The sequence below is a fragment of the Nuphar pumila genome, chromosome 3 (assembly GCF_984573655.1).
Source record: "Nuphar pumila chromosome 3, dmNupPumi1.hap1.1, whole genome shotgun sequence".
Classification (NCBI taxonomy): domain Eukaryota; kingdom Viridiplantae; phylum Streptophyta; class Magnoliopsida; order Nymphaeales; family Nymphaeaceae; genus Nuphar; species Nuphar pumila.
The window spans coordinates 21,378,750-21,403,941 of NC_143251.1; the positions used below are offsets into that span (position 1 = coordinate 21,378,750).

The 25,192-nt window shown below is 37.2% G+C and overlaps 1 protein-coding gene across 1 annotated transcript in view; it reads right to left on the reverse strand.

Moving 5' to 3' along the window:
• Positions 1-25,192, reverse strand: part of LOC149842244 (acyl-coenzyme A oxidase 4, peroxisomal-like) — a 35,532-nt gene that overhangs the window by 2,493 nt on the left and 7,847 nt on the right. Inside the window, exons 2-12 of the mRNA XM_089999025.1 lie at positions 23,136-23,243; positions 22,812-22,918; positions 22,541-22,618; positions 22,334-22,457; positions 22,158-22,231; positions 21,967-22,026; positions 21,625-21,734; positions 15,921-16,080; positions 13,313-13,389; positions 12,746-12,917; positions 12,573-12,665 (exon numbers count right to left, since the gene is read on the reverse strand). Of these exons, the coding sequence (XP_089855151.1) occupies positions 12,573-12,665; positions 12,746-12,917; positions 13,313-13,389; positions 15,921-16,080; positions 21,625-21,734; positions 21,967-22,026; positions 22,158-22,231; positions 22,334-22,457; positions 22,541-22,618; positions 22,812-22,918; positions 23,136-23,243 (1,163 nt within the window). The remainder of the gene's footprint in view (positions 1-12,572; positions 12,666-12,745; positions 12,918-13,312; positions 13,390-15,920; positions 16,081-21,624; positions 21,735-21,966; positions 22,027-22,157; positions 22,232-22,333; positions 22,458-22,540; positions 22,619-22,811; positions 22,919-23,135; positions 23,244-25,192) is intronic.

The following is a 25,192-nucleotide window of genomic DNA, read 5'->3' on the forward strand; positions in this document are numbered from 1 at the left end:
GCGGCCGAACCCCGATGCCATCCCCTTTCCCTTGTCCTCTTCAGTTCGCTGGAGGCTACCCCGATGCCGGCGACCCCCTTCACCTTGCAGGTAAGCCCTCCTCACCCCTATCTCTTCCTTCCTCAACATGCGACAATGGGAAGGGTGCCTCGGCCCTCCCCCTCGCTCTCTCTTGTTGGGTTGGCAGGGAAGGGGGTCGAGCCCCTCCCTGCTCCTTTTTTTCGCAGGGGAGGGGCTCGGCCCCTCCCTACTCCCTCTACTCTCAGTTATTGGGGAAGGTTGTGTCCCTTCCTTTTGCTCGTTGAAGCCAGGGAAGGGGTTGTGCCCCTTCCCTCTGCGTGTTTATGACAGGGAAGGGGCTGCACCCCTTGTTGACTGTAAGAAAATGAAACTCACAACCAAAGTAACTCTCAATAAATACTCACAAAGAGAGCTCAAGCATAAGAACATACACAATACCCGAAAAAGGGTATACAAAAGGAATAACAAAAAATGAATCTCATTAACTTGGGAGAAAATCCCATACAACCGAATGCTATACAAGGGGAATAGTACCCCATATTTATAGAGAAGGGAGAGGAGCCATCAAGGGAGTTGTTGGAACAGCTCTATTTAGAGCCGTTGGGAGTCCAACGACTCTCTTGAAATTTGCTTTTTGACTTTAGTCAAAAAACACCTTTTTGACTAGTCAAAAAGGAAATTGCTATAACAGTCAAAAAAGTAAAAACTAAACCTAATTTGTAGTTAAGTTCTAACTAAGACTAACTAAAGCTAACTAAGGAAAAAGAAAAGAAAAGATTACATGCATATGAGATTACATATGAGATATGCATATGAGATTATATATTTTAACACTTTCCCTCAAACTTACGGTTGGATAACCGAAAGTTTGTCTAAGAGAAAGTGAAATCTAGGAGCCGCGAGAGGTTTGGTAAAGAAATCCGTCAACTGATATTCTGAAGAGACGTAGGAAAGATTGATGATGCCGCGTAGAAATTCCTCTCGTACATAGTGACAATCCATTTCTATATGCTTGGTGCGCTCATGGAATGTCCAGTCGCTAGCAATATATATGGAGCCTTTGTTGTCACAGTAGAGATTTGATGCTCCTGAACTTTCGACTCCTATGTCGGAGAGTAGTCGTCGAAGCCAGAATACTTCCATAGTAGTTGTAGCCATTGCACTGTATTCAACCTCTGTTGACGAGAGAGAGACTTTTTGTTACTTCTTGCATCGCCATGAGACCAAAGATTCTCCTAAGAAGACACAAAAACCAGTATTTGAGTGGCGATCATTTGGATCACCTGCCCAATCTGCATCAGTATAAGCAAGTAGTTTTAGGTTGGAAGAAGCAGACAAAAATAACCCTCGAGAAATGAAATTTTTAATATATCTAATAATTCGTAAAATTGCCCTCATATGAACAGAAATTTGAGCATGTTGAAATTGACTGATTGTATGGACAACATGTGCAATGTCAGGTCTTGTAATGAAAAGATACAATAGTACCCCAACGATTTGTCTATAAGGAATTGGATTCTCAAGTGGTTCTCCATCATCAATCTTCATCTTGACATTTACAACTTCGGGAGTGTCAATGTATCTTTCATCTAAAATGTCTGACCTGACAACAATATTCAAGGCAAACTTATATTGAGTTAGTAAATATCCTCTAGAAGAGTATGCAACTTCTATACCAAGAAAGTATTTTAAAAAACCTAAATCACTCATTTCAAAATGTGTTTTGAGAAACTTTTTAATATTATAAACTCCCTTTTTATCACTTTCAGTGATGATCATGTCGTTAATATAGAGAAGAAGGATAATAATACCTGCATTAGAATTCTTAACAAACAAAGCTGTAAGACAAGATTGAAAACCAAAATCAAGCATAACCTTATTAAACTTATCATACCAAGCTTTCGGAGCTTGTTTGAGACCATACAAAGCCTTATTTAAGCGAAGAGTTTTCCCTTTAGGGACATTAATTCCTAGTGGTGGATCGATATATACTTCTTCGGCTAAACTTCCATTTAGAAATGTATTTTTAACATCTATTTGAAAAATATGTCATTTCTTTATAGAGGCAAGAGCTATCAAGATTCTATCAGTGGTCATTCTAGCTACTGAGGCAAAGGTTTCTTCATAGTTTATTCCATATTCTTGAGAATAGCCTTTGGCAACTAACCGAGCTTTGAACCTCTCAAGAGTGCCATCATTCTTGGTCTTAACTTTGTACACCAGCGACAACCAATAGTTTTTTTGTTGGGTGGGATATCTTGAAAGGTCCAGGTGTTTGCTTTTTCTAAAGCTTCTAATTCAACTTCCATAGCTTTGACCCATTCAGGTTGATCCTTAGCCATAAGAGTGAATTAAGGCAACGAAAGCTTGATATTTTGGTGAAAAAGACTCATATGACACAAATTTTTAGGGACTTTCGAGATCCTAGTGGATTTTCTAGTTGAAGACACAGGGTCTTGTTCCTTTGTGTACTTTTCAAAAGCACATAGTCTTTCTAAGTTTCCTCATCTAGAGTATTGAATACAATCTTGGTTGCTATCAACTAGTTCAGTGTTAGTGATATCATTTTGATCATTTTGATCATCTTGACCAATATCACTTTCATTACTCCTCGGAACTAAGTACAATAGAAAGGAGTACTCGTCTGTTTCCGTAGAATCTTTATTTTCAAAGGGACTTTTATTTTTCAAAAAGGATGCATTTCTTGAGACATATAGTTTGTTATTTCTGAAATCGAAACACCTGTACCCTTTTTGATGACTTGCATAACCTAAAAAGGCACAGGAAATAGCACGTAGAGAGAATTTATCATTTTTATATGTGAACACAAAACATTTGCGTCCGAACACCCTCAACCTAGAGTAATCTGGAGTTTGCTTATAAAGCTTTTCAGTTGAGGAAATATTTTTTATCGAGGAAGAAGGCATCCTATTGATGAGATAAACAACAATGAAGGCAGATTCAACCCAGAAAATTTTTGGTACTTGATGTGTAATAAGAAGGGTTCTTGTAGTTTCTATAATATCTTATGCTTTCTTTCAGCTAAACTATTTTGTTGAGGGGTGTAAGGACATGATTTTTTATGTAAAATCCCATATAGATTCAAATAATCTTTAAATTCTTTTGATAAAATTCTCCCATTGAATCAGTACGAAATATCAAGATATCCTCTTTAAACTGATTTTTGACCATATTGTGAAATATTTGAAAGTAAGAGAAAACTTCAGATTTATATTTAAGAAAATAAATCCAAGTGTGTCATGTAAAGTCGTCTACGAAGATCACATAGTACATAAACCCACCTTTTGATATAACAAGTGCGGCACCCCAAACATCAGAATGAATCAACTAAAGTGGTCGTGTAGAAACAAAGGTTCTTTCTTGAAAAGGTAGTCTTTTCATTTTTCCAAGAATACATTTTTCACATGTAAAAGCTTCAAAATTACAAAATTTTTCCATGTTTGGAAAAAATTGAATCTTGGATATACAAGGATGTCCAAATCTTTTGTGCCAAAGATCCAAATCTAACTTTTGAACATTACAACATAGTGTATTCTTGGGAATTTTCAAAAAATCCATGTAGTACAAGCTTTCTTCTCTATGGCCTTCCCCAATCAGCTTCCCTAACTGGTGATCATGTACTCGACAATCACGAGAAGAGAAGGAAACATTACACCCATGATCAGTTAATTGAGATACGGATAAAAGGTTTAAATTAAGTTTGAGAATATATCTAATTTTTGGAATGCAAAATCCTTTTGAGTTTTGAGAGGTATTTTCAAAATATCCTATTCTCTTAATCTCAAGAGATGTTCCGTCAGCGGTAAAAACGTTTGAACCACTTGAGTTATGATATTGGGATAACAATTTTAAATTGGGTGTCATATGAAAAAAAGCTCCAGAATCAAGAAGCCAAAGAGATTTACCAGGATCAGAGATGCCTACGAAAGAGAACGGCTCCAGCGAATGACGAAGCTCCTTTGAGAAGAGGTTGAAGTGCCTCCACCAATTGAGTTAGAGACATATTCCCAATGGATGTCTTGCTTGTTTCTTGCAGAGATTTGACTATGGCAACTTCTTTTCATAAGGTCTTTTTAACTTTGGACAATATGTTTTGACATGTCCCAGTTCACGGCAATAATAACAAATGATCTTTCTCCTTTTAAACTCACTTCCATGCTTTTCATCATTAGTCCTCCCAACATGCGGAGGTTTATATGGACGAACATGATTTCTCGATCTAGATACTGCTAAGACCGAGTCATCATCACTTTTAGAAATTCTTTTCTTGAGTCTGTTTTCTTTCATGCTCAACTCTTCAATTGTATCTTCAATGGAAGGGACTTTTCTCCGATGAAGAAGAGCGGATTTGGTTGTCTTAAATTCCGATCTCAGACCATTGATAAATTAAAAGAAATGCTCTGCATTTACTTGATTTTGGTGAAGCTCTATGTCATGTGGGCAATGCCAGTTTGGTTCAAGGAGAGCTAATTCCTCCCATAACTAGGATTAACTATTGTAATATTCCCTAATGCTTTTGTCCCCTTGAATCATATTACGAACATTTTCTTGAAGGTTGCATATATGGGCAATATCCTTGAGAGAGCACATTCTCTTAAGATAATCCCACGCATCATTGGTGTGTTCAAATTTGGCTAGGCTAGAACACTTTTTTATATCAACACTTGATATAAGCTAAGACATGATTTTGGCATGTCCCATTCTTCATTCTTTTCACTTTTTTTCATATGTGGAAATAGCTTTGACTTTTTCTACCTTCGAGAGAGGTACTTCTTTTTCTCCTTCTTCTTTGGTGAGAATTAGTTTAGGTTCCTCCTCGGTTCCATCTACTAATCCCCATAATCCTTTTCCCTTCATGATAGAAGCCCATGTTACATAATTTGAATAATTGAGTTTTATGGGCATAATGGTGACATTATCATTGTCATCCATTTTACAAGCTTGTGAATGGAAAGAGAAAGAAGGAGAAGATGAAAAAACTTAAAAAATGAGAAAAGAGGAAGATACTCTACCACAAAATGGCAAAAATAAGCAAACCTCCAAGCTTCCAAGTCTTCACACGCCCACTACTTTAAAGGGACTTCACTCTCTTGAGGAAAACTTGAGTGGCACGCTTCCTAATGCACACAAAAAACCTTTGATTGCTTCCACCAATGGCTCTGATACCATGTAAGAAAATGAAACCCACAACCAAAGTAACTCTCAACAAATACTCACAAAGAGAGCTCAAGCATAAGAACATACACAATACCCAAAAAAGGGTATACAAAAGGAATAACAAAAAATGAATCTCATTAACTTGGGAGAAAATCCCATACAACCGAATGCTATACAAGGGGAATTGTAATGAAATATGCGGAAAAGAAATGTATGTCCTACAATGGACATTCACATATAGAAATCAAAGAACAAGTCCAAAAGAGGACATACACAAAAGCCAATAATGGCTAGAAAGCATAAAATCTTATAAGTGCACAAAAGGGCTTGAAGAAGCCACACATTACAAAGGGGGAGACCCCACTTATTTATAGGCAAGAGAGGAGTGAGGGAGAGTTAGAGAAAAGCAAGAGAGAGGGACCATTGAGAGTCCCAACAAGGAGTCGTTGGGCTCCCAACGGTCACAATTGTGACCGTTGGGGGCCCAACGACTCTTTGTTGGGGCCCCCAATGGCTGTGCATTAAATGCACAAAAAGAAATAAAAAAAGACAAAAAAGAAAAAGGAAAAAAAGAAGAAAAGGAAAAAGTCTAAAATGCCCCTATTGGGCGAGATTACAAAACTACCCCTTATCAGGTAGTGAATGAGAACTATATTTATATATATATATATATATATATATAGGTATTACATATATTTTAACACCCTCCCTCAAGCTTTACGGGGATACAACGGAAAGCTTGTTGAGAAGAAACATGAAACGAGGAGCAGCAAGAGCTTTGGTGAAAAAGTCCGCCAACTGGTACTCGGATGTGACATAGGGCAGTGCTATGGTTCCTTTTAGGTATTCATCTCGAACATAGTGGCAATCCATCTCAATGTGTTTAGTACGCTCGTGGAAGGTGTGGTTGCTTGCAATATAGATAGCACTCTTGTTATCGCAATACATCTTCGAAGGAATTGAGATGACGATGCCCATATCACAGAGGAGACTTCTAAGCCACACAAGCTCCATGGTTGTAGTGGCCATTGCACGATATTCCGCTTCAGTTGAGGACAATGATACTTTATGCTGCTTCTTGCATCTCCAAGAAATCATAGAGTCACCTAGGAAAACACAAAAACCAGTGGTTGAGACTCTATCATTGGGATTTCCTCCCCAATCAGCATCTGTATAAGCAATTAAATCAAGGGATGATGAAGAGGAAAGAAAAACTCCCTTAGTTATGGTGTTTTTAATATATCTGACGATTCTTAAGACTGCACTCATGTGCACAGTTGTAGGAGCATGTTGAAATTGACTGACGGAGTGAACTGCATGAGCTATGTCTGGCCGAGTGATGGATAAGTATGTCAGAGACCCAACGAGTTGACGGTAGGGAGTAGGATTCTCAAGAAGTGTCCCATCTTCCAGTCTCAGCTTTGCATTGATAACCTCAGGGGTTTCTGTCTTCTTATCATCCGAAATTCCAGACTTGGCACAGATGTCAGCAGCAAGTTTCATCTGAGAGAGGATGTACCCTCGAGGTGAATATGCAACTTCAATACCTAGAAAATATCTTAAGAAACCAAGGTCAGACATGTCAAAATTTTCTTTTAAAATTTTCTTAATATCATGGATTCCTTGCTCATCACTTCCAGTGATGATCATATCATCAACATATAGTAGTAGAATAACTACAGAGGACCCTGCACTTTTCACAAATAACGCAGTGTCAGTATAACATGAACGAAAATTTAAGCTAGTCATTACAGTACTAAATCTGTCATGCCAAGCTTTCAGAGCTTGTTTTAACCCATATAGTGCCTTTTTTAGTTTAAGAATTTTGTTTTCACCAATAGATACTCCTGGTGGAGGATCCATATAGACCTCTTCACTTAGTTCGCCATTAAGAAATGCGTTCTTAACATCCAATTGATAGATAGGTCATTTTTAACGGATGCAACCGCAATAAGAGTCCTAACACTAGTCATTCTAGCTACGGGAGCAAAGGTTTCTTCATAGTCTATTCCGTACTCTTGAGCATATCCTTTGGCTACCAACCTAGCTTTATAACGTTCTAATGACCCATCACTTTTAGTTTTAATTTTGAAGACCCATCTACATCCAATAGACTTCTTTCCAGTGGGTAATGAGGTTATTTCCCAAGTTTTAGCCTTTTCAAGGGCACTAAGTTCAAGTTTCATGGCTTCAACGTATTGAGGAATGTTTTTGGCTTCATTATAGTGTGACGGTTCATGATAAGAGTGTAATGCAATTAGGCATGCCCTATATTTAGGTGTTAGGGACTCATAGGAAACAAACCTATTAGGAGGATTGGAGATCCGGCTAGATCTCCTTAAAGAGGTTTCTTCTATGTTGGAATTTTGAGAATATTTTTCTAAAGCGCTAATGGGAGTTTCTTGACCACGCCTAGCATAGGTTTGAATGGACCTATTTTCAACATCATTACTTGCATTTTCAACATTACTAAGAGGAGTATCCTCTAAATCATTAGGAACATCCTCTTCGTGAGGAGTCACATCTTCTTGAGAGAGAAGATCAAATAAGAAAGCATATTCGCTTTCATCAATATCTTTATTTTTCTCAAAACCGTTCTCATTTTCTAAAAATGTAACATCTTTGGATACATATAGTTTGTTGCTTTTGGGATCGAAGCACCTAAAACCCTTTTGATTTTCTCCGTATCCTAAGAACACACATTCGATAGCCTTGGGAGATAACTTATCTCTTTTGTGTGTAAAGACAAAGCACTTACACCCAAAAATTCTTAATCTATTAAAATCGGGTGTTCTTTCAAAAAGTTTTTCATATGGAGATATATTTTGTAGGGATGAGGATATCATTCTATTTATCAAATACGTGGAGGTTAAGGCAGCTTCGGCCTAATAGCATTTTGGAATTTCTTTGGAAATAAGAAGAGTCCTAGTGGTTTCCAAGATGTGTCTATGCTTTCTTTCGGCTAGACCGTTTTGTTGGGGAGTCCTAGGACATGACCTTTGATGACAAATTCCATTGGTTTCCAAATATTCTTGAAATTCATTTGATAGATATTCTCCACCGGAGTCGGATCGAAGAATGGAGATATTAGTTGAAAATTGATTTTTGACAATCATATGAAATTTTTTAAAGAAGTTAAAAACTTCGGATTTTAGATTGAGAAAATAGATCCACACATATCGAGTGAAATCATCAATGAAAGTAACATAATATGAGTATCCTCCTTTTGATATGACCGTAGAAGGACCCCAAACATCCGAATGAACTAATTCAAAGGGTCTTTTTGACACAAATGTTCTCTTTGGAAATGGGGTGGATTTCATTTTTCCAAAAATACAACTCTTGCAAACAAAATGTTTCTCATTACAAAATTTCTTTCCAAAGGGAAAGGAGTACATTTTTGAGAAGCTTGGATGTCCAAGTCTTTGATGCCAAGTTTCTATATTTTTATCTTGGACATGATTACAAAATGAGTTAGTAGGAAGTTTCAAGTGGGTCATGTAGTAGAGATCTCCCCTCCTATGGCCTTGCCCAATCCACTTCCCGGACTGGAGATCCTGTATAGAACAATCCTTGGTTGAGAAGGAGATTTCACATCCATGATCACATATTTGGGAGACCGATAAAAGATTTAAATTAAGTTGAGGTACTACTCTTACATTTGGCACAAAAAAATCTTTTGAAAAATCTAAGGTTCCAAAACTTTTAACTTGTAAAGAGGTACCATCGGCGGTGGAAACAAAGGAATTTTTGGAGTTGCTACATACATTGGATAGTCCATTTTCAATAGGGGTCATATGAAAAGATGCTCCAGAGTCAAGGATCCAAGAAGGCGTACCTGGAGGAGAAGAAGAGGCAATGGCGGCTCCCGAAGTTGATGGCGACTTGAGTAGAATTTGTAGTGCTTCGGATAGTTGAGCAAGGGAGAAGGACTCTTTCCCTTTCATTGTCTCCTTTTGTGGGATTTCTTCAATAATAGCAACTTTACCTTTTGGAGGTTCATTTATCTTTGGACAATTAGGTCTTATATGACCCGGTTCTTGACAATGATGGCAAATGGCTTTCCTATAATTGCCATTATAGTTATTTTGCCTCCCAAAGTGTGGAGGCTTATATGCTTTCATATGATTGCCGGGTTTAGACACGGCAAGAACTTCATCTCCTCCTTTAATCATGCCAAGACGTGTTTCTTCTTGGCATATTTCGGCTATGGCATCTTCCAATGGAAGTGGTTTGGATCTATGAAGGAGGGAGGACCTAACTTGTTCATATTCGGGCCTAAGCCCATGTAAAAATTGGAAAAAGTGTTCTTTCTCCATTTGTTCTCTCCTCATTTCAACATCTTCACTTGATACCCATTTGGGTTCAAGAAGGGATAGCTCATCCCACAAAGGGCCAAGAGTGCTATAGTAATCTCTTACACTCATTTCACCTTGCTTAATGGTACGAATTTTTTCTTGGATGAAGAATTGACGAGCAAGGTCTTTTTGGGTATACATACCTTTCATAAAGAACCATGCTTCATTTGCTAGGCGGAATTTAGCAATGTTGGCACAAATCTTTAACTCCACGTTGTTCATGAACCATGCAAGAATTTTTGCATGCTTACTTTCCCAATCTTCTACCTTGGATTGGTGATCTTCAATAGCTTTCATGCGAGCATTTCCTTCTAGAGCTTTTTCTTGATCACCATCAATTTTCGTAAGCTGAAGTTGAGGTTCCCTAATGGTGCCCATAACGTATCCCCAAAGCTTTTTACCTTTGAGGTTGTTCTCCATGGCGGCGGCCCACATCATGTAGTTAGTACCATTGAGCTTGAAGGAGAGATCAATCTTTTGTTCTCCTTCCATTATATAATCAAGAATGGAGGACAAACAAAGAGAGATAAAACAAGACAACTAGCAATATGAATCAAGAGCACAACCAAAGCTCTGATACCATGTAATGAAATATGCGGAAAAGAAATGTATGTCCTACAATGGACATTCACATATAGAAATCAAAGAACAAGTCCAAAAGAGGACATACACAAAAGCCAATAATGGCTAGAAAGCATAAAATCTTATAAGTGCACAAAAGGGCTTGAAGAAGCCACACATTACAAAGGGGGAGACCCCACTTATTTATAGGCAAGAGAGGAGTGAGGGAGAGTTAGAGAAAAGCAAGAGAGAGGGACCATTGGGAGTCCCAACAAGGAGTCGTTGGGCTCCCAACGGTCACAATTGTGACCGTTGGGGGCCCAACGACTCTTTGTTGGGGCCCCCAATGGCTGTGCATTAAATGCACAAAAAGAAATAAAAAAAGACAAAAAAGAAAAAGGAAAAAATAGAAAAAGAAAAAGGAAAAAAAGAAGAAAAGGAAAAAGTCTAAAATGCCCCTATTGGGCGAGATTACAAAACTACCCCTTATCGGGTAGTGAATGAGAACTATATATATATATATATATATATATATATATATAAATATAGGTATTACATATATTTTAACAGGAATAGTACCCCATATTTATAGATAAGGGAGAGGAGCCATCAAGGGAGTTGTTGGACTCCCAACAGCTCTATTTAGAACCATTGGGAGTCCAACGACTCTCTTGAAATTTGCTTTTTGACTTTAGTCAAAAAGCACTTTTTTGACTAGTCAAAAAGGAAATGGCTATAACAGTCCAAAAAGTAAAAACTAAACCTAATTTCTAGTTAAGTTCTAACTAAGACTAACTAAAGCTAACTAAGGAAAAAGAAAAGAAAAGATTACATGCATATAAGATTACATATGAGATTATATATTTTAACATTGACCACCAGGGTGCGGGAAGGGGCACAACCCCCTTCCCTTCTCTTTTTTTTCGGCCAGCCAGCAGGGGCGTCGCCCCTGCCGCCACCTTCCTTCCGACCGGCTGGCAGGGGCAATGCCCCTGTCGCCGTCTTCTTTCTGCTCCCTCTCCCATTTTCTTTTCTAAAAGTGATTTGGCAGATCACTTGATCTGCTCTAATTATTTACTCCAATTCCTAGAAAATTTGAACCACAAGATTATTCTATCTCAATTCTTCAAGAGATCCTCCATTTACACGATCTCTAAAAAGGCACCCAACACCAAGTAAAATCCGGCTAATGTTGTCACCAAAAAATCCATTATGAAATCATTCACATCATCTACATGAATGGCCGAGAACCACATGGAGGCCTCCCTAGAAACCATTGCTCCCTCCGGAAAACCCCATAAATCTTCCCAGACAGAAATTTTGATCAGACTCTGTTGCCCACCATTGGTCCCACCAGAAAACCCCCAAAATATTTTCAGCAGGAAATTCTGCTGTCCACCATTGCTCCCACCGAAAAACCCCAAAAATCTTTTCGGCCAGCCAGAAGTTTTGATCAGTAGGGATGGCAATGGACTGGGGGGGGGGAACGGGGCCCCACTCCGCCTTGCCCCGTTTGAACCGAGGATGGAGGACATGAAACAGGGATGGAGGCGGGGATGAAGGTTAAAATCAAAACCCGTGCGGGGATGGAGGCGGGGATGAACTTATGCTTTCCCCCACCCTGCCCCGTCCCCATCCTGATCCCCGCCTTGCCCTGCCCCGCCCCGTCCCCAATCATTCTAAAGGATGGCAATGGACCGAGGGGAAATGAGGTCCCACCCCGCCTCGCCCCGTTTGGACCGAGGATGGAGGACATGAAACGGGAATGGAGGTTAAAATCCAAACTCGTGAGGAGATGGAGGCGGGGATGGAGGTCCAAATTTTGAGACAGGGCGGGGGTGGAGACCTTGTCCCCCGTCCACTGCCATCTCTACTGATCAGATTCTGATGTACGATTCAGAGAGAGAGAAAGAGAGAGGTGTGATGCCTTCCATCAAAGCAAGTGAGAGTCCTATGCCATAAGAAAAAGAGAGGAATCCTAAACACAAAGAGAATTCCTTGAGGGGTGCAGGAATTAGAGTTCCCCACCTAGGGAGGTGGGAACTCTAAACAGAGAATGTTAGGGACTTAGAATTCAAATTACCAAATCAGAAAATGGATCCAAACAAGTGAATCCGGCGTGGCAAGAAGGGGATTGGTAATTCAAATTCTATTTCCCTCAATTTTGATTGAATCCAAATGCACCCTTACATAATTTAGAATTTCCACTACAGAATTCCATTCTCATTATCAAAGCTCTCATATCACTTAGAATTTTTCATGGGAGAAGAAAATCCATGGATATACCTTCTTCAGAAAAACGCAGCATCTAAGAGTTTGAATCAATTAACAACATGAAATATCGATTAAAGAGTCATTAGTTTAGCATGAATTCATCCATCTGTCAGTCACTTAAGTGAGAGTCAATTCCCTTAACCAACAAAGAATGTAATAGAAAATAATTCTTTTAGATACCTTTGCTACCAGGAAATCCGCTAGTATCCCATTACCACCAAGTAACTCTCTACCAAGAGAAACAGTCTCCCTTGCTCTCAGAGAAATCCATGCCTGATTTGAAATATTGAACATCATATTCAGTGGATCCACTAGAATTTGCCATTAAAAACTTTATCATAAATGAAAATTACCTTCCCCAAACTTGCATGACCAGGTGTCATCTTTCCATATTCATACAACTTACACAGCCGCCAACCAACAAGGAACATTGCTTGAACATTACCCAACATTCGGACAAGTTTCTCTTGATTAAGTTGAAATGCTGCCAATGGTGCACCAAATTGTTTTCTCTCTTTCAAGTACCTGTGAGCATATGGATATCAAGAAATGTTGTCCTAATGATCACAACAATGCATGCATATGGATGTACACAGTAGGCTTTGTTCATAATATTGACATGGTTGCAGCTTCTAAGATCATTTTAATTACAGAGTCAGCATACAGCTCTATGCATGGCCCACACTCAAGATACAGAACATGGTTACTAGGATCCCAACAATCCAAATATGTAAGAAAAAAAGGAAAAAAATGTGAAAACTAATTGGACTTGATTAAGTTGGACGAATTCCAACCCAAGACTGAGATATAAAATTGTCCTAGACCCAAGTTTGGATTAGGTCAGATCTAGATTCACATTTCAAGCAAATTCAACCCCTTACATCCCAGCAGAAGCCTATAAAAGTATATGCATTTTGTACCTGTGGCACATATCATACACACCCATAGCAATCCCAATAGGCTGCCAAGCTACCATGATACGTGATACGGCAAGTACCTGTACAGATAAAATGGAAAGGTTTATTGTGATGAGCATGACAAACTGAACAAGCTTTATTCAGGAATGAATGTGTAAATGATAAGGAACAACAGTTGTGATTTATGTATGACCTCAATCAGAAACGAAGAAACATCTGCCACCAGCACTAACTTATTAGAAAAGAAAAATATGGTAAGAACACATTGCAATTTGTATTGTTCACTGTAAGTCAGAAGAAAGATGCGAAAATCCCTACACCTCAATAACAAGTAACTAACCTTATCTGCAGGCACCATATGTCAATTTTGTTTAACCTCTGAATCTCCAACATCTCTGTCACTTGGATGTGGGTACAGGTAATATGACACAGGGATTTAGCAAAGAGGAACATGCATTAAAGGATGCACATTCACTCATGCACAGATATATGGACGAACACACAAACACAGGCATGACATTCTAAGACAAATCAATATGCAATCATCCAATATGTGATCTTATATTTAGTCCAGTGAAATACTAGATTCTTTCATCTACTGTTTAAAAAATAGTCAACCTTACACTAAATGAGCCCACTTTCCATGCAACTTTTATGACCAGAAGTGTGGAAATATAAGGTAATCTAATTGTCTAATACTACCAAATACTAACAATCTAGAGACTCTAGACTGTTATGAAACAAAAGGTTCACAAAAGAGAGATAACCGCCCAAAAAAACATGCTTTACAGCTTTTCAAATTCAACATTTGGTTTGTTATGGGTTCGTTTTCCATTTTTTACATTCAAGAAAGACCATACAAAGGCAAACACATTCTCAGGTGACAACACGCACATGCATGCAATGGATGATTGCAGAGTTGAAATTATATATGCATATTGAACAGCAGGTTAGCAGGAAATTGGATTGGGTTGGTTTGGGTCAGAGATTGATATCCAAGATCCAATAACTAGGACTATGTTACTTGGATACTGACACGGGTGACAGTGTCAGACACGGCGAGTATTAAACTAGACATTATATATATATATATGGGATCATTTTCGCTACCCTCATGGGTAAGGAACCCTCTAGTTAAAAACACTAATTTTTTATTTTTTGCACATCTGACCTTACAGACCGTGCATGTCAGATTTTCCAAGGGTTGAAACATCAACAGCCTATTATATATGGAATTTTCTACCCTAAAAAAATTTATTTACGTTGAAAAAATATAATCTAAGTGTCAATTCCTACTATTTTTACCATGCTGAACATATCCATGTTATCAGATTTGGTCAAAGCAACTTCCCTCTATGAGTTCCAACTAAGGGGTTCCTTACCCATGAACATAACGAATATATACATACATATATATATATATATAGAGAGAGAGAGAGAGAGACGGAAAAGCAAAAAAATACAAAAAAGTGTGTCAAATCAAATATAAAATGTATATCCAATTTCATTTGACTTTATCATTGATGATTTACATGAACATGAATACATCCTAAATAGGACACTTTGTTTCCAAGACATCTAAGTGTATCCTAAACTAGGCAGTTTGTACCCAAGACATTTAAAAGTGTCCTAGTTGGATACTTCATGTCTAACAAACTGGACATCCAAGATACCTAAAAAGTGTTATGTTGAACACTTCGTGTCCATAACACCTAAAAGTGTCCTAAACTGGACACTTTGTGTCCAAGGCGTTGGACACTTCATTTCCTGAATTGGGCACTTTGTATCTAAAACTTGGTCTCTACGGTATAAAACTGGACACTTCATGTCCAAGTGTCGGACACTAGGTGTCATGAAATGGAAACTTAGTGCCCAAGCATCGGACACCATGTGTCATAAACTGGATGCCTCATCTCCAAGTGTCTGATACTTCTTGTCCCTGTGTCAGACACCCATACACGAGACACTGGCACATCAAAAATCATGTATCCATGGCGTGTCCAGCCATGTCTCACACCAATACTTTGGGTGCCTAGAAATGTCCATGTAATATAGGTAACATGCTTGTCTGTTACCTATATTATAAACACTTGGAATCTCAACCCTATATTATGTCAGTCCATTCAAACTTCCAAATGTAACATGCTTGTCTGTTGCAATGAATTAATGCACAATTAAATACACATATGTGCACATCTGACAGCAGTACCAATTGTAAGGATAGGGACCATGAGTTGGATTTTCAAGACAATTCACATCTGTCCCTGTTTTCATATGTAGGAATCAACCTACATCTGAAGCATTTGGGAACACAACCTTAACGAATGGAAACCTTGAAGCTTTACTCCATCAGTCCATTTAAATTTCCAAAGACCAAGTGCAGGACACTTCTATATCAACGTTATGGGCATCTGAGAACTCAACTGGATGGAACAGAAAATCTGAAGCTTTACTATGTAATTGGGGTTCAAGATTCCAAAATACCACATGCTGCCAGCTCATAACCAGAAACACTTGGGGACTGTAAAAGACTTGAATGAACATCTGAATTGGACAGTAAAGTTCCCTTTACAAAAGTAGCAAGTCAAAACTTTCTCAATCAATGCAATACCTTACTTGTGTCCTCAAAAGAATTGACACCAGACAACTTGTCCTCATCTGGGACAAAGACTCTCATGAACTGAATATCACCATTCTGCACCATCCTTAAACCAATCTTGTTTTCAATTTTTGTTGCCTTCAGTCCAGGAGCACCCTTTTTTACAATAAACCTGAAATAGTTATAACAGTCCATCAAAGGAATTTATAACAAGCCTATTCCATACCATCACTCTAAATCAGAGAAAATAATTCATTAGACATATAAGTAACACTAGTATCATGTTTAAACTAAATTGAGACTTCACACTACTAGATTTAAGGGAGCACATGAAGTTATGAACCAACAGGGAAGCAACCCTAAAACAAGAAGACCAAAAAAACAAACATAATGTGTTGAAATAAGTAATAACAAACACAATCAAATGCCACAAAGGGCTACAAAAAAGCATAAATACACAAAGACCACCAATGGGTTAAATACAATCTCACAATGGAGACAATCACCAAATACAAATCACACAAGAGGCACAATATAAAAAATATAAAGTGTATTGGATCACAAATATGCTTTGAAAAGCATACATAACATGGAGAATGGCCAATGGTCATATGACCGTTGGGAGCAGTCCAACAGCTAGTTGGACTGCCCCAACAGTCATATTGACTGAAATAATAAAATAAATAAATAAAATGAATAAAAAAGACAAAAATACAAAACAGCCCCTACTAGGCTGTCCCTATTACATCAGAAAAAGACCAAAATGCCTTTAATATATATACATATAGATATATAGATATATACATATAATCATATTTTAACACTCCCCCTCAAACTTGTGGTGAGATTACAAAAATTTTGTTAAGGAGAAAAAAATTGTGGTAAAGAAAGTATTTTTGTGAATAAATATGTGATCCGACGATACATATGGTAAATCAATAGTCCCCTTCAAGTATTCTTCCCGAACGTAGTGACAATCCATCTCAATGTGCTTCATCAGTTCATGAAATGTATGATTGTTGACAATATATACAACACTTTTATTATCACAATATGGTTTTGAAGATTCTCAAACATCAATCCCTATATCTTTAAGCAAAGACCTTAACTACATGACCTCAGTTGTTGTTGTAGTCATCGCCCCATATTCAGCTTCCGTGGAGGATGACACCTTCTATTGTTTTTTACATCTCCAAGATATAAGGGAATCACCTAAGAACACACAAAAACCCATAATTGAGTGTCGCTTATTGGGATCTCCTCCCCAGTCATGTTCAATATATGCAAAGATATTTAATGATGAGAAAGAAGATAAGAAAAACCCTTTAGATATAGTATTTTTAATGTATCAGAGTATTCTCAACACACCACTCATATGGACCGAAGTTGGCACATGCTAAAATTGACTTGCAGTATGAACTGCATGCGCAATATCTGGTCTAGTAATATAAAAATATGTTAGTGATCCAATAAGTTGTCTATAAGGTGTTGGATCATCTAACAAGACTCCATCTTCAGCTCTCCTTTTAGCATTGGTCACTTATGGAGTGTCAACATGATTTTCATTTGTGTTTCCTGAATGGGCAATAATATCAACTACAAACTTCATTTAAGATAAGATGTATCCTCTTTGTGAATAGGCTACTTCAATACCTAAAAAATATCTTACGAAACCAAGGTCAGTCATATTAAAAAGATTCTTAAACATAAATTTAATTTCTTCAACTCATTTCTTATCACTCTCAGTGATGATCATATCATCAACATACAAGAGTAGAATAACAAGCGTGGAACCTGGAGACCTTACAAAAAGAGCAGCGATAATATAACATTATTTAAAACCAATATTTAACATAGTTCTACTGAACCGATCATATCATGCTTTAAGGGCTTGTTTAAGCTGATATACAACTTTACAAAATGCAGAGAACCATACATTTCTCAATAGTTAGACCAGGGAGAGGATTCACTTCTTCATTCAAATTACCATTTAAAAAGATACATTTAACATCTAATTGGTATATGGGCTAACTCCTAATGGATGCTACAACAACTAAGGTCCTAACAGTGGTCATATGAGCTACTGGGGCAAATGTCTCCTTATAATTTATATCATATTCTCGAGAGTACTCTTTTGCAACTAACTTAGCCTTATATCTTTCTAGTGATCCGTTACTCTTTGTTTTAATTTTAAAAACCCACTTGCATCCTATAGTCTTTTTTCCCTTAGGAAGAGGTTGAATTTCTCAAGTACTAGCTTTATGTAATGCTTTTACTTCTAAGTTCATTGCATCAACCCATCCTTTTATGTCTTTGGCTTCCTTATAGCTTGAAGGCTCATGATATGAATGTAATGGGTAAAAGGCATGTCCTATAGTTAGGAGAGAAGGATTCATAAGAGATAAACTTATTTGGTAGTCTAGATATGCGTTTGGATATCCTAAGACTAGGTTTCTCTATTTTAAGTGATTGACTATTTATCGAGTACCTAGAGTAATGTATAAGTTCATGAGTAGGTTCCCTACCATCTCTTGGTTCATTACTCGGTTCTTCGTCAACACTACAATCATCATCAACATTCTCAATAGAATTATCAACTACAACATTTTGTTTGGGCAATAAATCATACAAGAAAGCATAATCGCATTCCTCCTTAGATTCTTGAAGATCAAATCCTTTTTCTTTTTCAAGGAAAGTAACATTCCTAAAGACATAAAGTTTATTATTTTTAAGTCAACATCAATAGCCTTTTTGGTTATCGGCATATCCAAAAAATACACATTCAATGGCTTTGAGGGAGAGTTTATCATGTTTTTTAAGAAGAACAAAGCACTTGCATCCAAAAACCTTAATCTTTTCAAGTCCAGACTAATTTTGAAAAGCTTTTCAATTAGAGACTTGTTTTCTAAATTTTGAGAAGGCATTTTATTTATCACATAAACCGCAGTGAGAGCGGCTTCGGCGAACAAAGTCTTTTTTTAAGTAAACAATCATTACAAACAAAGACTTTTTCATTATAATATTTTTCCAAAAACGGAGAAAGAGATCATTTGGATATACTTGGGTGTCCTAATCTTTTATGCCAAATATGTAAGTCTATTTCTTTGGCATAGTTACAAAAATATTCTTTAGGAAGACACAAAGAATCCATATAGTAGAGGTCTACTCTTCTATGGCCTTGCCCAATCAGCTTCTCTGACTGGAGATCTTGCACCCAACAAAACTTACATGAGAAGAAGACCTCACACCCATAATCGAAAATTTGAGAAACCAAAAAAATGTTTAAATTAGGTTTTGTAATGACTAACATTTGGAACAAAAAAACTTTTTGAATCTTTTGAAAAGTTTTTCAAAATTCCTACACTTTTCACATTTAGAGAAGTTTCATCGGCGGTTGACACACATGAAAAATATGAATTTGTGCAATCAATAAGGACTCATTAGGTGTCATATGAAATGATGCTCCTGAATCTAAAATTCAAGATGACTTACCTGGAGGGCAAGAGGTAGACACGGCGGCACCGGATGTAGATGGGGTGACTTTTAGGTATTGTGAAACGGCCTCTGTTAGTTGAATGATCGTCAAGTCTTTAAGGTTGCCTCTTTTGCTTGATTCTTCTCGTTTGGAAGACTCTTCACTCATTATGGCCGCCTTTCTTTTGAGTTTTGGGCATTCCGATTTTATATGCCCTGATTCATTATAAAATGACAAATGTATCTTTCTTCCTCCACTGTATTTTTTCTCAAAATCTCCTCCATTAAATTTTTTCTCAAAGTGAGGAGGTTTATATGTTCTCACATGGTTCACAGGCCTTGAAATGGCAAAAACCTGATCATTAGTCTTGTGCAGTCTAAGCCTAGTTTTCTCTTGACATACTTCGGCAAGAGCCTCAATTATAGGAGGTACAGTAGTTCTATGAAGAAGAGATGACCTTAATTGCCTAAATTCTTGCCTAAGCCCATACAAGGAAAAAATACTTTTTCTATCAACTTGTTTTTGTCTCATTTTTATTGTTGGACCTTCCCACTTGGGTTTTAGCATAGCTAATTTATCCTATATGGGGATAAGAGACCATAATAGTCTCAACACTTTTATCACCTTGCTTGGTAGTACGCACTTTTTCTTGGACATAGCATAAACCAAGGTTGTAAGTATTGTATCATTACCTGCATCAGTCAGGCCCAAAACAAGATATCGTATCGTATTGTATCGTATAATAAAAAATCATAATTTTTGAATAAAATTTTTTCAAAAATTCTAAAAAAACATAACACATGAAAAAATAATGAATTGCACAAAATACAACCATAAAATCACATATGAAGCATTTATGTCTCTATGAATTGTATAAGACATCATCAAACATCAACTATCTCACAAAAACAATGAAAAATATTAAATATCTTGCAATTAAGAACATGCCACAAGACTCATACTTTCATATTAAATAAACAAAAACAAAGTAACCAATTTATGAATACTTAAGTGTTATTAAATAACCAAGTTTTTTAAAATCCCTCACCCTTGCGCACGGATCGGCCCCCAAATCGCTCTCACGACTCTTAGGGTGCGTGGATACCCTTTTAATGGCCTCTACACAAATGAGGGAGTCAGCTCTCAAGGTCTTTAAAACTCAAAAAGAATAAATTATGATTCGGCCCTTTTTAAAGTGCTCCAAAGGTGTATCATACGATAAACCTGGTATCATATCGTTGTTTTCCATAGTAACGATATGTATCATACAATACAATACTTACAACATTGGTATAAATGAGCCATGTCTCTTTGAAAAATATGCACTTTAGGAATACCCATGCATCACATACCTTTTTGAATCTAATGATATTGGTGGTTATCCATGGTGTTCATGAACCATGAGAGTATTTGGGCATTGGTTGCCTCCCAATCTTACAACTTGTCTTGATATTCCTTTAGAACTTATTTTTTCTCTTCATTGGAGAGTGCCTTCAATTGACCTCCTCCTTTCCTCGTTAGCTTTAATTGAGGTTTGGTAGTGGATCCACTAACAAAACCCCATAATTTTTACATTTTGATGTGATTTTTCATAGCGATTGACCACATCAAGTAGTTGTTCTCAGTGAGCTTGAAGGAAATGACGGAAGATTCCCCCTCAGCCATGTTTATGATGAAGAAGATGACTTGAAGAAGATTCTCACCAAGAGAGCTAGATCAAGATAATTCTTTAATTACATGAGCCCAGCCCGTGACTTTGATACCATGAAATGAAGTAATAACAAATATAATCAAATGCCACCAAGGGCTCCAAGAGAGCATAAATACATAAAGACCACTAATGGGTCAAATACAATCTCACAATGGAGACAATTACTAAATACAAATCACACAAGAGGCACAAGATAAAAAAATATAAATTTTATTGAATAACATAACAAATATGCTTTGAAAAACATACATAACAACATGGAGAATGGCCCTATTTATAGAGCCAAGAAGGAGCTAAGGGAGGCAGCCCAACTAGTCATTGGGCTGCCTCCAACGGTCATATTTATGACCATTGGGAGCAGTCCAATGATAGTTGGACTGCCCGATACATATTGACTGAAATAATAAAAAATAAAAAATAAAAAAGACAAAACAGCCCCTACTAGGTTGTCCCTATTACAACAGAGAAAAGACCAAAAGTACCTATATATATAATCATGTTTTAGCATGTGTGTGCAGGGAACAACATACCCATTGATTTGGTTAGTGGTCGTGTTCCTAGCAAAAACAACCAATACATCTGCAAATGTGCTATTTCCTATCCAGCGCTTCTGGCCATCAAGTATCCAACCTCCAGGCACCTGTATCTCAGAATTTCAAACAAAAGCTAATTAAGGTCATCAATTCAGACCAAAAACACATCCAAACATTATGTGAAACAAGGATTCAGGTCAAACTTGAACAAAAAAAAATTAGGTGGAATCCGCCATTTGTAAAAGCAACATGCTAAAAACCAGCATGTCCAGAATCAGGCATGTGTGTGCTTCTTGTCATAAGGACTAATAATGCACTGGCATGGTAGATACAGAAGACCTGTGTCGCCGTCGTTCTCAAGGAACTAGCATCGCTTCCATAGTCCGGCTCGGTCAAAGCCTGTGGGCATCAGCACAACATTACACCTCTGATCTTTAGAATATGTGATGCCATGAAACAGTAAATTTAGTATTTGAATTTAAGAACTAATGTTCAGATATATGTCAACAGCATAAAGGAAAAAGGCCTACCCAGCAAGCAACAGTTTGAAGATCTGCCAAGGAAGGTAGATATTTCTGCTTCTGAGCCTCTGAGCCACAGAGAGCTAATTCGCAACAATTTCAAAGAGCAACAAAAAATCAGCATGACACTGAACAGTAAGAATTGATGGAAATTCAATATATTGAGTTAGGATCAAGTGGCTTACCAATTGTAAGCATGGCAAGGGAAGAGTGCACCAATATAAATGTAGAACAGCTTGCATCAACTCTCGCAATTTCTGCAGTGGCTATTGCACTTCCAGTGAGTGAAATCCCTGGACACCCATATCCCTGAACACTATAAAGGATTATATAACTAACAACCAAACATCCTGTGATGAAAGTAAGAAACTAACAATAACAAAATAGGGCACCTTTATTGTTCCCCCAGCAACCTTGAGCATACCAAGCTTAGGAATCTTATCTAAAGGAAACTCTGCCTTTTCCCAGTACTGCAACATGTGTTCAACCCAATAAATAGATAAAAAACAACAGGGAAACACAAACAAATAAAGATGCATATACAGCTTGCCAAGCAAGCATGTTTCAGTTGAAGTAAACACACTCAAAAGAAAACTTACAGAAACAGCAAAAGAAATCCCAAACACACATTCTCATGAAAGAAGACCACTACAAGTATGATACCTCAGCCATTACAGGGGCTATCTCTTTTTCCATCACCTCTCTCACTCTTCTTCGGATGGTTTTCTCCTCATCTGTCAACAGATCATCCAGATGATAGTAGTCTGAGGCTGCAAGTGTCATGACAGACAAGGAAGAACATGTTAGAGACGCACACAGATGACTCTAAAGCAATCTTTTGAATGTTTTGGACTAAATCTCATGGTCATTTAACAAACAAGTAGAAGCCACCATTTTACACAATCCAGTATCCATAAATAACAACTATCAAGAACAAATACGACAATGTAAACATATTCAGGTGTCAATGGCATCTTATGATCATACCAACAGGAGGAAAAGAAGATGCAGCAGTTGCCTGAGGAAATGCAACAGAGACATCTATGGCTGGCAACCCAATTCCAGAAAACAGGCCCTGATTATCCTTGGGAGCATCTGCATGAATCATATGAAATTAACATAGTTTAGGAGATAAGCATGAACAAACAACATAAAGGAATTGAGAAGCAAAACATCTAACTGAAAGACCAAATGAAATAGTTCTAATGGGAAAAACGGTAAGGAAACCATTTTTTTTAGAATGTTGCATTTTCAAAGAAGACACCAGACGAAATCTTCTAAAATAAATCAAAAAACAATATAAAACCAAATCAAAATTATGATACTTCACAATGGAAATATTATTTGACAGAACCAATGAAAAGGAAGACAAACAGCAAAGATGTACATAGAAATCAAAAGGAACAGGCTTTTCCTCTTGCACTGCCAAAACCAACTACCTAAGTCCACAAAATGCAAGTTTGTCTCCAATCAGGTGCCGTTCATTTATATAATATTAACAACATCACAAACACATAGACAAAAGGTGAGAAGTGGCACAAATGACAAAGAGCTAATGACAGTTACAACATATGAGTGTTTTTCTTTTAGTGCAGGAGCAATCCTCAACATTAGGTGAAGGACATTGTCTAAATTGAAATACACGCCTTGCTAGTTGGAAGGACATAGAATACAAGAGATTTGAGTCATTTGACCGAATTGATATAATCAACTTGCTATGAGCAAGAAAATAGAACACAAAAGCACAGAGATAATGCACTCCCATCTAAGGGTTGTAAATGATAAAAGAATAGATGGCTAACCTGAAGAGAAACAAGGCAAATATAATCTACAAAAAAACAGATGTGGATTTGAATCATGAGCTAGTTCTATTTTTTACATCGTTTTTTCAGATGTTGCACCTCTAAGGAGAATGGGCGCCCCACAAGATGCAAAGTTGAACTGCTAAATTCCCTGTGCATGCACATCATGCAGCCAGATGTGGATTGATACTCAAACACCCAAGGCATCAATAAATGTAAACCAGAATGAAAGTGGATGATCCTATGGACTTTAGGGCTAGATGAAGTTCCCAAGAAAGTGGATGATCTTATGGACTTTAGAGCTAGATGAAGTTCCCAAGAATCACCATAGCTTTGAGCATCTGATAATTGTTAAAATATGTATATATTCGTAATATAATGAATATATATAATTTTGTTGTAATAAGTAATGCCCATCAGGGGCATTTTAGTCTTTTTACTTTTTGTATATAGGTTTGTCCTATAGGGACAGTTTTGTATTTATTTTTGTTTTTATATTTTTTATAATTGCCTTGGTTTTGAGGGGCGCTTTTAGTTAGGTTATTTTTGGACTAGTCAACATAGAGTTGACTACTCAATAGAGTTGTTGGAACAGTCCAACAACTCTATTTCTAGCTGTTGGACTGTTCCAACAATTCTATTGAGTAGTACCTCTTGTGTATAAATAGGGGTTAAACCCCCATTTGTTTTCAAACTCCTTTGTGAGTTTTATTATGAATAAAATATTATTATTTATATTGTTGTTCATGCTCTTGTGCATTAGTGCAATGTATTGCCCATAGTGGCTGTTTGTATTGTCTATGTTGGCTCTTTGTTTTGTCCCTCAGTGGACTTGTGTACGTGCACTTTGTGTTTATGTTCTTGTAAGGCCTTGGAGGCAAGAATCTTACCCCTCAAACTTTGTGTTCTTCTTGACCAGCAGTTTTCTTTTAATTGTCATAGCTTGCAGACTGATACTTCCACCTAAGTAGGCACCAAGGTCGCTAAATGTTGCCTTCAGTCCAATGTTGATACAGTGTTGCTTTTTATTACCATCAAATTGTAATGAAGTATGCGAAAATACACAACAAGAGCCTCCAAGGGCTTACAAGAACATAAACACAAAGTGCATATACACAAGTCCACTAAGGGACAAAACAAAGAGCCAACATAGGCAATAGATTGCACTAATGTACAAGAGCAACAACAACAACAAAAAATAATAATATTTTATTCATAATAAAACTCAAAAATGAGTTAGAA